Genomic DNA, 13,572 nt, shown 5'->3' on the forward strand with positions numbered 1-13,572 from the left:
AACTGAATAAGAAACGAACGATTCAATATGTATCCTTTGAATATTTTTACGTTCATAATTATTTTCTGCTGCATTTATTTTATATTTATTATTAGGTCTTATAAACTGAAACAATAATTCATATTTCATATTTTTTAAACTCTATTATTTGAGTTTATTTCATAATTTACCAATTTCGGATGTTCTTAAACGAGATAATTATGTATACGTTTCAAATAAGATAATTTCGCGTCGGTCTTTAATGCATTAAAAACCCATCTAATAAATATCTAATTTATTAGATTTCAAAATTTTCAAATAAAATAATTTCATTTATTTTCAATATATTAACAAAATATAACATGTTTGAAGACTACCAAAGCATCGGAGTTTTACGATTATCAAGGAAGTAAAAATAGCTATGAAGCAAAATTTTGTACGAACCGGGTCGCCACTGTCGCTTTCACTCGTGATTCAGTGACAAAGGAACCCTTTTTAAAACCAGCTGACAAGATGCTACGTCAGTTAGTCTGTAGCCGTTGCCATTGTGCATACGACGTTGATACTTGTGTCTGTTATGACGGTGTTCTAAACTCGTGCTTTCTTTCCGAATACTTCAAATATTTTAATCAAACATGTTCGATATCGACGAATATTACATAGCCGTTCTTCGATTAGTGAAAGAAGCTGGTTCGGTGAGTGACATTTTCTTTGATAAAATTGATGAGAAGCGGCCACAACTTGTTTTGTGTTTCGAGTTATTCCTAGCTGATAGCAGGCTACGTTTTATCGATTTTGCACGCAGGTTTAGATTTCAATTATGTTCTTATTCAACTAGCATATTGCTTTCGTTTACTATGCGTTATTCTGTCTGATGTTATCTCATGTAACATAAACGCAGTTTCATTTTCGATGATGAATTTTAATTATTGTCTTGAAATCACTTGGACATGATGTGAATTTTAATACAAAATTGATCGATGCGTTAGAGATTGTTTAATGCACATGATTATTTTTTACTTGCGTATATTATACATTATTATATTCTAGCGTATTATGTAGCGTCACTTTCTGGGGATAAATAATGCCGCTAATTTATGGATATGAATGTGTATTTGTTTGGCTTCCAAGAAGCAAATTCATCGCGTTAGATAAAATGACGTGTTTTATATTACGCGGATTTTTTATACTCTATAACTAGTATAATTTATAACCTATAATTTTTATTTTTCTCTATTTATTGCTTATATTATACATTAATAAATAATTGAATGCGTTTGATCTGTATAACTAATGATTCAAAATTATGAAATATAATAACATTATTGAAGCATCTATGTAAATACTACCGTTATGTGAATCATTATCTAAACATCTACTGAAGTAGCGATAACAAAAGCTATAGAACGTTTGTGCAATTATAATTTCATTTGTAACAAACTATTAATAGTTTTTTAATTATATACGATACACTTGGAATAAAATTTATTTATATGGAAATTAATTGCAAAATTATAAATCTTACATGGAATTCAATAAATACAATGGTTATAAGAATGTCTTTTTTCCAATTTCGACTATTTGACTAGAGTGCCTTTTTACAAAATAATTTTTTAATTTTCTAATGAATTTTTCGTTTCATTCACTTAATGTTCAAAATTTATCAAGATAGTTACATATATAACATATACATAAGGTTAGGGTTTTGGGTATTTTTTAAACAGTATAAGCATCTCCGAATATGTTTAAATAAATTTATCGACATCTAACCTAACCTAACCTAACCCAAACCTAACCTAAACTTTTTAAAAAATTTTGAACATTGGATGAATTAAACTCGAAAAATATTGTATTTTTATACATCTTTACGAAATAAGGAACATTTTTAAAACTTCACGCATTTTTAAATTTTTCGATTTTCTCCGTTTGAAAAAGACTTGTTATTATTGAAGATTTTCGCACTGAAAAGAATAATTATGTTTCAATTATGATTTTTTTGTAGATCGTGAGAGAAAAAATTAACCAACCTAAAGATGCAATGACGAAATCTTGCGAAGTTGACCTTGTCACTGAATGGGATCAAAAGGTCGAAAAATTGCTAGTCGATGGAATTTCCTCCAAATTCCCGGATCACAAGTACGTTTTATAATATTTATCATCTTATATGTATTCATCAAAATTTTTATTTTATTAGTCGTAGTCACTAAAAGATGGAATAATATATATTGACAAATTTATCAAACATAAATTAACGAGTGTTAAAATTTGTCAAACTTTAAATCGAATAAAAAACATTCTATTAATTTATTAACATAAGCTTTGTAATTTTTCAAATATTTTAATATAATTATAGAAAATAATTGAAATATTTATACAAATGTATGAATATATTTGTTTTAAGCATATCAAGAATTTCTTTAAGTATATTTTTGAAATTTGTAGAAAAATTTGTTAACAGAAAACAAAATCGATAGTATTCCAATAAAAATTATTAAAAATTTTATAAAGTAGTCTGTAGTTTTATTATAATTTTTAATAAATTAGTGATTTTTTAATAAAACTGTCATTATCTGAGTGTTGTATCATCCAATATATAATTCAGAAAAAAGATATATAACGCATGGTCAATAAAATATTTCGATTAATTCATTTTTTTTATTTTCTGTTAAATAAGAAACAGTAATGAATTCAATAGATTCCCAGATTCCTAGTTGACCTTGTCTAGTGAAACATTCGATGCGTTGTATCCCCTTTAAGCTCGTTATATGTGTTTGAACCAGATCTGTCGCGAAGGGTCTCGTCAGATCATCAATGGAATTTTCCAGTCGTGAAATCGATCTGGAATCCTTCTAGGATCCCATCATTAATGTAGTAACAAAAAGTTACATGTGAAATAATTTTCTAGGTTTTTAAATAACACAACAAAATTTCATTAAACGAAATAAATTATGTATTTTTTAAGGTACAAAATAAAATATTTAGGAACAGAATAAAGAAAAATGCTTATTTGTAGTAATAAAAATTACAAATCTTGTGTATTATAAATATTTATAGATAACAATTTTGTTTATAATAAAATATCGCGATAACAAAAATATCAAGTTTTTCTAATAGATAGGAAATATATTTTGATAGATTCATAGGCGAAGAGGCAACTTCGCTTGGGACTAAAGTTGAACTCACGGATGCTCCTACATGGATCATTGATCCGATTGACGGCACAATGAACTTCGTGCATAGTTTGCCCCACACTTGTATATCGATAGCGCTGCTTATTAACAAGACTCCCGAAATTGGTGTAGTTTACAACCCGATTTTGGAGCAATTCTTCTCAGCCCGTAGGGGTCAAGGTGCTTTTCTGAATGGAGCTCCCATTAGGGTTTCAGGAGAGAAAGGTATAAAAAAGTATAGATTCTTGCATTATAGGTAAAGATCGATCTAGATCACTTAGGAAATCGTAGGAAATAAAATGAAATATTTGTTTGTAGTTTAATTATTTTGGATATTTTTCTTGTTTAATTAGTTTGAATCAAATTCATTTTTTTTTTTTTTCAGAATTACGTAAAGCTCTTGTAATGATGGAAATGGGCACAAGTAGAGATACAGAGAAGATGAAAATTGTATTGGAAAATGCAAATAATCTTACTTCACAAGTTCACGGGTAAAATATTATTACTTTTCTATAAATTCAATTTATATAGTTTTATATTTGTTGTACAGAATACGAGCTCTGGGATCTGCGGCTTTAAACATGTGCATGGTCGCTCTCGGTGGAGCGGATATTTCTTTCGAGTTTGGTATCCACGCGTGGGATGTAGCAGCTGGTGATATCATTGTAAGAGAAGCCGGTGGAGTGTGCATAGATCCAGCAGGTAATTTATTTTATAATAAAAGTAAATTGATAATTTCCACCTTTTTTTTAAATTACAATATTTAATGTTAAATAATTCTAATAGTATTGAAACTTATAGATATGTACATAGTTTCTTTATAATGTTTGCTTTTTCTTTCCACGCGCGTTTGTTTTGTTTCTAGGTGGGCCGTTTGACGTCATGAGCAGAAGAGTTCTATGTGCGTCAACAATGGAGTTAGCACAAGAATTAGCCAAAGTATTAGTTCAGTATTATCCCGAACGTGATTAAAAATCATAATGTATATGGAAAATATCATAAAAGGATATCTTCGAAAAGAGGCCTTGCTACATACTGAATTACATTATCACGTACATCTTTGATGTATATAAACATCTGTATTGCGTACCTCTTTTTTTATAAGATTTAGTTTAAATAATAAAACACAGATCACTATACTTTTGTTGTTTTCGTGAGCATTTAAGGTTTACAAATCAAAACAAATATAAACATTTACGAAAGTGTAACTATTTATTAAGACATTTACATGAATGTTTGAGACAAAATTTGCAATCTGTGTAAAAGATAGACATTCAATGAATGGTATGTAACAATACTGTATATTGAAATCAGAGGTATATGAATGTGAAAGTAATTATGATTTTTATCGAAATATAATGTGTAATAAATTTAACTGTGCCATTATACAATCATGTCATGTGTAATTTATTCTTATAATTATACGCATGTTATATGTTTTATAAGTTGCTCTTTGTTGTATTAAAATTATTTTTGAGGATCTTTTTTCAGTAATCTGAAAATTGAAAGCCATAAATATTAGTATCATGCTCCTTTTAATATTACCTATACTTACGCAATAATAAATATCTAAAAAGTTATATTAGATAGATTCACATTACTAAAAAAAAATTCATCTATAATTTTCATTTTTTTATTTATATATATCTTACCTGTTCAAATACTTACGGTTTTGCTAATTTCAGTGAAATTTTATGACAAACCTTTCTGTTGACATAAATTTATATTAAATATTTGGTGATCCCTTTTTTGCGATAGGCATCATTTTTATACAGTTGTCAAGCTGCTGTCCAGAGAATCTCACCCGTTTCCTTCATCATGTTTTCCACCAACTGATCTCATCATCTCTTCCATTGCCTCCCCTCCTCACAGGGAGGGCTACAAGTGAAACATTACCAAATAGCCAATTAGAAAATTATGAGTTAGTCTAAGTTTTTGTGTATTCATTTTATTTCTGTATTGAAATGTGCCCGAAACATCTAGCTTCCCTTTTATGAATTTTGCAAAAGCACTTTTTTCAATTCCTCATATTATCAGAAAAACGTACTTATTCTTTATTTAAAATATCAATGAAGTAATGGAATTTTAATATCAAACTATTCATTTATCATATTTAGAGATATGATTTTGCAATTATATTCTAAAATAATATATAATGATATGTATATATAAATATGTGCAAAACAAATTTGATCTGCTTCCAAAGAGAATAGAGCATAAGGGATGACCGTTAGAATAACTTGATTTTGTTTTACGACATAATTATGTAGGTTTTGATTTGCAACGTTATGTTGTTTAACGAGAAACGGATATGCTAAATATCCCATAAGGCAGTCCCCCATGAATACCTTGCAACGGGAACGGCGTTAAAAGCCCATGAAAGGTCCACTCGCACTTATCGATGCTTTGAATCGAAGACTCATATCTGAAACATAAGCAATCTCGTACAATATGGTCATGTAAAAACCGCAAATACCATGAACCATTCAAACAGCATTGACGTTCTGTCGTATCTTATAAATAAAGAACGCAATATTAAATAAAGGAGGAAAAGAAAATTTAACGAAGCTAACGATACAAAATCGCAAGCTACTATGATGAATCTGTTGAAACGAAATATAAGTTTTTATATATTTCTATGTGACTACATGTTAATATAAAGCATTAAATAAGTTTCGTTCTATGTAATGCAATTCGAAATTTCTATTTCTTAGTGCAAATATATATGTACATCATTATTTTTTTTTATATTTCTTTACATCAATGCCTAAATAAATGCATCTTTTAATGTGAAAACGATACTTGTAATGCTAACAATCGATGGTGATAAGTGTTAACATAATAACTCATTTCTCCAACACTTTCTAAAGTTACACATTCTCTACCTAACATTTCATTATGAGATAAAAAAGAGATTACAATCGGTACTTTTTTCCTTTTTATACATAATTATTTATGGAAATACGTTGCGTACAAGTGCTTCTATAATTTTGCATGAGAATAGCGCGCGATTAAGACTGAAAATATAAAATACAGGGCTTGTTTCTCATTCTGATAAGTATGTGTTGTTTTATTTCAATAACCTACGTACTATACAATTTGTATCCTTCTTGTCAGTACAAGTTTCCTTGTTATTAGACTTCGATGCCATTCGTGCGTATATACGCGACGGCACAGAAGAACAAAAAAAGATTTTGTGTTCGTAAATTATATGATCAAATTCGTAAGAGTTTTACAATTTCACAAACTTGGGATTCTTCGTCGCGAATGTAACGCATTGTCATCCATTTATGATATAATTATTTATTTACGAGTTATCGTTTGTAAAGAAAGTCACGTGTTGAAATTCAAAAGATTGAGAAAAAGAAAAATACTATGTACCACCATTATGCTAAGTATCGATGGCCAATTCACGCTGAAAGAGGCGGTCACTTTCCCAGTTTTGATTTTCATCCACGGAAAAATATCGTTCGACGACGTACATTCATCGAGCTGCTTCCTCTAGTATTCACCGTGTTGGATTTACATACTTTATAATTGCTGTGCACAAAGAAAGAAAAGAAATAAACCAAATCTAAGCGATTTCTATTTAAAAAAAATGTACACGAGAAAATAATTTTTTACGCCCTCTGATACACTACATTGTTTTGAGCCAAGTACAAATATGTCGTTTTTATAATCGTTGATAAATGCATCAATGGGTGAATTCCAACATTATTATTCATCGTCTGTAGTAGTTAATAATTAATATAAAAATATTGCACTCTATTGACCTGCAATAGTTATTATTAATTAAATAATAGAGTTCAGATTGATAGAGTACAATACGTTATGCAAATAATTTTTCCTTCCTTTCGTTATGACGTATTTACGTCTTCAAATGTTCTCCTGTTGTATTGAAATGGCGAGTGAAATGTGAAATTTTTGCACCGCCTCTTTCTGCTGTAACGGATACAGGACATTCGATATAAGGAGACACCGCATTATGTTAGTAATGCTTTTATGATATACAACGAATCGTTAGCGGTGTCGTTTTAAACATTCTTTTGTAAAATTACGTCAATGAATTCTCCGATGCGGAAGGACCCCAGACAGGGTTACCTATATCTTTTCTTGTATAAATGGATGCGCCAGGGCGTGGTTCACAGTAATTCTCTTTCCTGCATCCAACATCAACGTTCGTTCCAAAAGATCTTTCAGTTGTCCAACTTTTCGACTTTGTTCCGGTGGTAAAGAATTTCCTCCTAATTCTGCATTTAGATCACGAGTGGCTGGCAACGTAGACATCACTACAACTTTCTCCTAAAAATATAGGTGTTAGCAATTTTATCATCCACGTGCATTTGTGAGTACAAGTAATCGTTAGATTACTTACCACACAGGAAAAGAACAAGGTTGGAAAGAACAGTAGAGAGATAACTTACCCGCTCCGTGACCTTATCAACTTCATGATACAGGAAATTGCAGTTAGAGTCAAAATGTAGATCCTTGAATGAGCCTTTCCTAATCAGCTTATTAGGCATTTTGCCTTTTAAGTCCATGAAGAATTTCAACATTTGGTTGTTCGTTTTGCCCGAGAACATTATTTTTCCCGTGTACAATTCGTATATGGTGCATCCCACAGACCACATGTCAATGCCGAAATCATACGGTATACCAAGAACTAGAAAATGCCAATGTTATTTGCACGATATGTGATAAATGTTATTAAATCTCTATGACAGTGGAGATCTCCCCAATGTAGGTTTGATCAATGTATCAGAGCTGTCACATACAATTGCTATTAACGTTTGAAAAACTAATGCGACTAATATAATCTAGCCGCTACGAAATTTCGTCTGTTCGTATCTAATACGTACAGTATCTTTAAATCGTTTGTGCCATGTTTTAAAGGGCATACTATAGCACGGCTATTAAAAGCTGGTTTAAAGTAGAAGAGTGATAAGTAAACAAAGATTAATCTCTCGAGTTTTAGTTAAGGATAATTAAAATAAAATAAAAATAATAAATAACTCCAGAGATTAATAAAGTGTAAATATATATTATCTGTTAACTAATAAAAATGAACAATACTTACTAATTTCAGGTGCCCGATAAAACCTTGATACCAAATACGGTGTTATCTCATTCTCATGAGCATGAGACGCTGAGCCAAAATCGCAGAGTTTCAATACTAACTTGCTTTCACTGACTAGAATGTTATCAGGTTTGATGTCAGCATGCAGAATATTTGCACGTTTTAATAACTTGAGAGCAAGGAAAAGTTGTTGCGTATACGATCTTACCGCTTTAACATGTAAACCAACGTCTTTTCCATATTTTTTTAAAACCTAAATAAACTTTCTTATATAATAGACTATAATATGTAATTAATTAGTATAAAATATATGTAATATATACTTACCTCTCTTAAATTCATAGCCAATGGTTCAAAAACCATACACAAATGATTTTTATGAAAGAAATGCCTGAAAAGTCGTAGACAATGAAATCTATCTTCTGGATCTGCATCATTCAGTTTTCTAAGTATTTCTAATTCTTTAAGGCCAGTTTTGTGCCTAAAAGAATAAAAAAATTCTATACATTGCTCACTTTCAATATCGTAAAATTATCAGATATATTGTTACATTACGTTATTTTATCGTTGACTTACATTATTTCATTATTCCTTATTATTTTTACAGCAACATCTAAATTGCCTCTAGCAGTATCTCTAGCTCTCACGACATTACTAAATACACCCTGACCAGTATATCCATAAACAACATATCGGGAATCTAATGTCTCGCCCACACGTACTCTAAAAATAAAAAACAAGATGTTTTAACATTAAGGACGAAAAAGAAAAAAAAAAAAAAAAACAATTTACCGATAATATCCTTCTGCATCATCCCAATTGTCTGTTAAACTTGGATTATCTGGTCCGCCTTGTCGTTTTCCTTCGACTGTGGGGCTCTATAAAAAGATATTAATATTTAATAAATAAATAGATATAAAAACTAAACAAAAGAAGAGAAAAACTTACGTACATTAAAATCACCAATGTTGTCTGCTTCGGCGAACATGTCCCATTCGTTTGACTTTTTTGCGTTTTGTTTTTCTTCTTGTTTAATTTTTTCTGTCGGTTTTGTATCTTCATTTTTATCTGTCTCTTCAGATGGAGCGTCTTCGAATCTAGATTTTCTCTTTTTAACTTGTGGCGATTTTGGTTTCTCGGGCAATGGTGGGGTATGACTCTCGGAAGTGGATTCGTTATTATTAGACGAAACTTCTATTGACTTCTGTGACACATTTGATTGACTTTCAGAAGGTGGAGTTGCGGGAACAGTATTAATTTCAGCAGACATATTTGAATCTTCATTTGGTCCGCCTAACCTCTGGACAAGAAAAAAAACTTACAGTTATTATTTCACAGTATTAAAGAAACATAATTAAATAGCAATAAAACTAACGAACCTTTAAAAGTTCCTCTCTTTGTTTCCTTCTACGTTCAATAATAGCTTCTTCATCTTCCTCTTCTTCGATATCTATGTCTTTGATATCTTCTCCACTTGAAGTTTCTGAATGTTCTACTTTCAGTCCTTCTGACAAAGAGTCTTTGAATTTATCACTACGTTCCCTTTTACCATTTTTTTCTCTTTCCCTATCATGATCTCTAGCATGTTTGTCTCTGTCTCGTCTACTTCGAGAGAGCGATCTAGAGCGTTTATAACGATCATTCCGTTCTCTATCTAATCTACTCCTAATAGGACTACGAGATCTTCTTGTACTTCTTGATCGCTCTCTAATTCTATCGCGGTTCCGACTATCTCGTCGATCTCGCATGTCGTTACGATCACGACTACTTCTACCATCTCTGGGCCGATCACGACTAGTATGGCGTTCTCTACTGTCTCTTTTATCACGACTATGTCGGTCTCTGCTGGCAGGTCTGTCTCGACTACGTTGATCGCGGCTAGGCGGACGATCTTTACTGGTATGACGATCACGACTAGCGTGTCTGTCTCGACTGATATGTCGATCTTTACTGGCATGTCGATCTCGACTAACGTTGCGGTCCTTACTAACATGTCTATCGCGGCTTACATGCCGATCGCGACTACTTTGTCGTTCTCGACTTGCTAATCTATCGCGACTGTCGCGTCTAGATTTATCGGTCTTATCTAATGATTTGTATTCATTACGAGATCTAGAATTATGGTGATCGGCTTCTCGTTTTCGCTCCTCTTCTCTGTAAACACATGTTTATTAAAATTTATTAATAAAAAAGTATTTAATAAAATGATATTATATTTAAATGTTCTACATTTAACACACCTTCTATCTTGTTCTCTTTTACGGGACTCATCTCTTTTGACAGAATCTTTACGCTTATCATCTTCTATTCGTCTTTTGTTATCTTCTTTTCGTGAATCCTCCCTATGTCTATCGCTTGGTTTTCGCACTTGCCTGTCATCTTTTCTATTATCATCTCTCTTAGTTTCCTCTTTAGTACGAACTTTTTCCTCCCGTCTCTTTTCTATTTCCCTTCGTTTATCTTTATGTTCCTCTCGATTTCTACGATCCCTGCTCATATCTACTACTACACGCCTCTCAGGTTTTGTGACTTTTTTGCGTTCTCTACTACCAGACTTACTCCTAGCCCGCTTTTTAGGGGGTATATTGTCATTTTCACTATCATCCTCTACAAGTATAACATCAGGTGTTTCAGTAGCTTTTACTTCGTCTTGATCTGGTTCCTTATCCTCCTTCTCAGATTCATCCGAAAGGTACTGTACTAAACATGCTTGCAAACGCTCCTGTATAAATATTAAAAATATATGAATATTTATGTACTTTTTATTAAATTCTGAATGGAGAATTATACCTTTTGTTTCATTAATTCTTCCAGATCAATATCATCTTCGATGATTGTACAATCTACTTCGTCTGAATCTAAATCTACCAATTTCTCATCTTCACTTTCTTCGGTAGAAACCACTTCTAGTAAAGAATTTTTCACTTTGCCATTTACACCTAAATCTTTTTGAATTACACGTGGTGTTTTGTCATCTAATGATCCATTTTCAACTTCTCTTTCTTTTTTAGGTCTTTTATGTTTCTTGTGTTTTTTTCTAAAGTGTATTTAATGACAACGTAAATGTGGAATCAAATAGTATTAATAAATTGATTATTAAACAACATATATACATATTGTACATACCGTTCCTGACGTTCTATCCTCCCATCTTCCCTTTCAATTAATTTATCTTTCTTATGTTTGTGATGTTTATGCTTTCTTTTCTTTTTCTTTCTTTGGTCAACCAACATATCCGATTCAGAATCTATAGTCACCATGTCTCTTTTAGACTCTATACATTCTAAATCTGATGTACTAGAATGTAATTAAACAAATAATTATTATATAACAAATGGTTATATGCATATTAACATTGATATATTAACATATTATATGTATATTAATACATGTGTATAATTCATAGATTAATATATTGCTAATGAATATGAAACTCTAGTCAAAATGTTCACATACGTTAAAAAATGAAATATATACACATAAAATCTTACAGGTGACAAATTAATATCTCTATTCTAAAAATTACATCAACGCTACAGTCACATGTAATATTTATCTTATTTCAAACGGATAATGTTAAGTGGGCTTTGTTGCGAAATATAAATGTAACGAGACATATGAAATAGGTTATTTTTTTCGATAAATCTACATTAAAAATCACATAGTAAGAAGAAATATTTTTCTTCGTATTTATCCAATTGCTGTACGCAATACCAAAAAACAAGAATACGTTAAAAACACACTAAATTTATTCCGAGGATAAACAGAATATCGAATAAGCACATACGATGTAAACAGACTATTATACAGACTTATACATCCTTCAATTTATCGAAAGGAAAAGTTTCTCCTGATTGCGTAAAAATATTCATTGAAATTTCCGACTTACCCCATGATAATGTTTTATAAATTGTTGTTAAGAAAAACTATAGATATGCACTGCACAAAACAACTATACGAATATATGAACTCTTTATTGAGTCGCCATTTTATATTCCTTCGATTATGTTATTTCGAGATATCTTGATGAATACTGAGCTATCGATAAAGGGTTGTTTCCGGTTTCTGCATTACCGTTGTGTAGAAAAGCGCGTCGCGTCGGTTTTATTGTTTATTAAATTTATCGTTATCGTATTTGTGAATTTAAATTATATTTCAGTGAGTACTATTATAATAGTAGTTTCAGAATTATAGCAGTTTTATAGTAAATCCGTGCAACAAGATATGGAGAAGACATTGATGAAACATCGCGATGCAATATCCCGCATCAGTAAGTCAATTTTCAAATACATATTATATAATATTTGTATATGAACATGTTATACATAAATAAATGGCAGAATTAAATATATTTACGAAAAATTTAAATATGCAAGGATGTGCGGAATGTACATGTATAAAAGAATCTATATACGATATAAGATATAAAATATAAAATTTTATTTTTATATCGCATGTTTGGGGATGTCGTGAATCTTACCATTTCAATAATTCGTTCGATGTTTTCGATCTAGAATAAAAAAATATTTTAATCAATCGTCTGTATTTTAAGCACAAATGAAGCATTAGATAGATTTAATGTCAGATGAATCCACTGTATTTTTGTGTCTTTTGTTTCGCGCGCTTTCTAGCCATAGACGAATCTACCATTTTTGTGTCACTCCCAACGTTACCGACTCAATGTAGAATAAAATTACAACATTCATGGTGGTTAGAATTGGAACTAAGATTAATACTATAAATATAATTTCTACATTCATATAATAAGTCTTGACATTCATTAAGGAAAACAACATGGAACACAATGAGTCTTGCTGTCTTCCATATTGATTTTTTACGACTTAATTTTCGGATGGTTTCTTCCACTCTTTCGGTATGAGTACTGAATCGATAATGTCGCATGCGACACAAAAACGGTAAGGGAGCTATGTAAACCTCGGACCGTGGGATATAATTTTACATTGCATGTTAGATTCATTTTATACCTCGCCTATGATTTAAAATAGGATATCTTATAATCGCAACGTATATTGTTATATCGACAAAATAATGAAGGTAAGGAAGCGAATAGTGGAAATTACTTTGAGGGGTAAAATCATTACTTACAAGAAGCATTACTTTGTTATCCACTGGGAATAAAAGCGCATAGAATCACGTAGAATTTTCTATGAATAAACAACATGTTCGTAAATAATGTGATCTTTCAACGAAATTTAAAAAATAAAATTTTTATAAAAATTTCATTTGAATTTAATAAAAAGTTTTCTCTTAAAGTTCTATTTCAATAAAACGGTTCATATGCACATCTCATATTACCTTTATTTGCCCATTCTTCGCTATTTCATT

The 13,572-nt window shown here is 30.9% G+C and overlaps 2 protein-coding genes across 8 annotated transcripts; one reads left to right on the plus strand and one right to left on the minus strand.

The window, feature by feature from the left end:
• The first annotated feature begins 459 nt into the window (after positions 1–459).
• On the plus strand, positions 460–4,543 carry LOC126921684 (inositol monophosphatase 1-like). Its single transcript, XM_050733866.1, has 6 exons — positions 460–674; positions 1,982–2,115; positions 3,115–3,374; positions 3,535–3,640; positions 3,700–3,851; positions 4,015–4,543. The coding sequence occupies exons 1-6, from the start codon at positions 615–617 to the stop codon at positions 4,119–4,121; spliced, it is 819 nt and encodes a 272-aa protein (XP_050589823.1). The 5' UTR covers positions 460–614; the 3' UTR covers positions 4,122–4,543.
• LOC126919731 (serine/threonine-protein kinase PRP4 homolog) lies at positions 4,339–12,280 on the minus strand. 7 transcript variants are annotated; one of them, XM_050719084.1, is made up of 14 exons: positions 12,116–12,280; positions 11,353–11,523; positions 11,017–11,263; positions 10,467–10,948; positions 9,606–10,380; positions 9,179–9,526; positions 9,019–9,104; positions 8,803–8,949; positions 8,554–8,707; positions 8,227–8,479; positions 7,574–7,812; positions 7,251–7,451; positions 5,498–5,574; positions 4,339–5,027 (listed from the first exon to the last, which is right to left on the minus strand). In XM_050719084.1, the coding sequence occupies exons 1-12, from the start codon at positions 12,118–12,120 to the stop codon at positions 7,251–7,253; spliced, it is 3,108 nt and encodes a 1,035-aa protein (XP_050575041.1). In that variant the 5' UTR covers positions 12,121–12,280; the 3' UTR covers positions 4,339–5,027; positions 5,498–5,574. The 7 variants fall into 7 exon arrangements, with proteins under 7 accessions (XP_050575041.1, XP_050574179.1, XP_050573321.1 ...); XM_050718222.1 differs by having other exon boundaries at positions 5,498–6,922; XM_050717364.1 differs by having other exon boundaries at positions 5,498–7,091.
• Between the last annotated feature and the right edge of the window lie 1,292 nt (positions 12,281–13,572).

This window comes from Bombus affinis, chromosome 1, assembly GCF_024516045.1.
Source record: "Bombus affinis isolate iyBomAffi1 chromosome 1, iyBomAffi1.2, whole genome shotgun sequence".
Classification (NCBI taxonomy): domain Eukaryota; kingdom Metazoa; phylum Arthropoda; class Insecta; order Hymenoptera; family Apidae; genus Bombus; species Bombus affinis.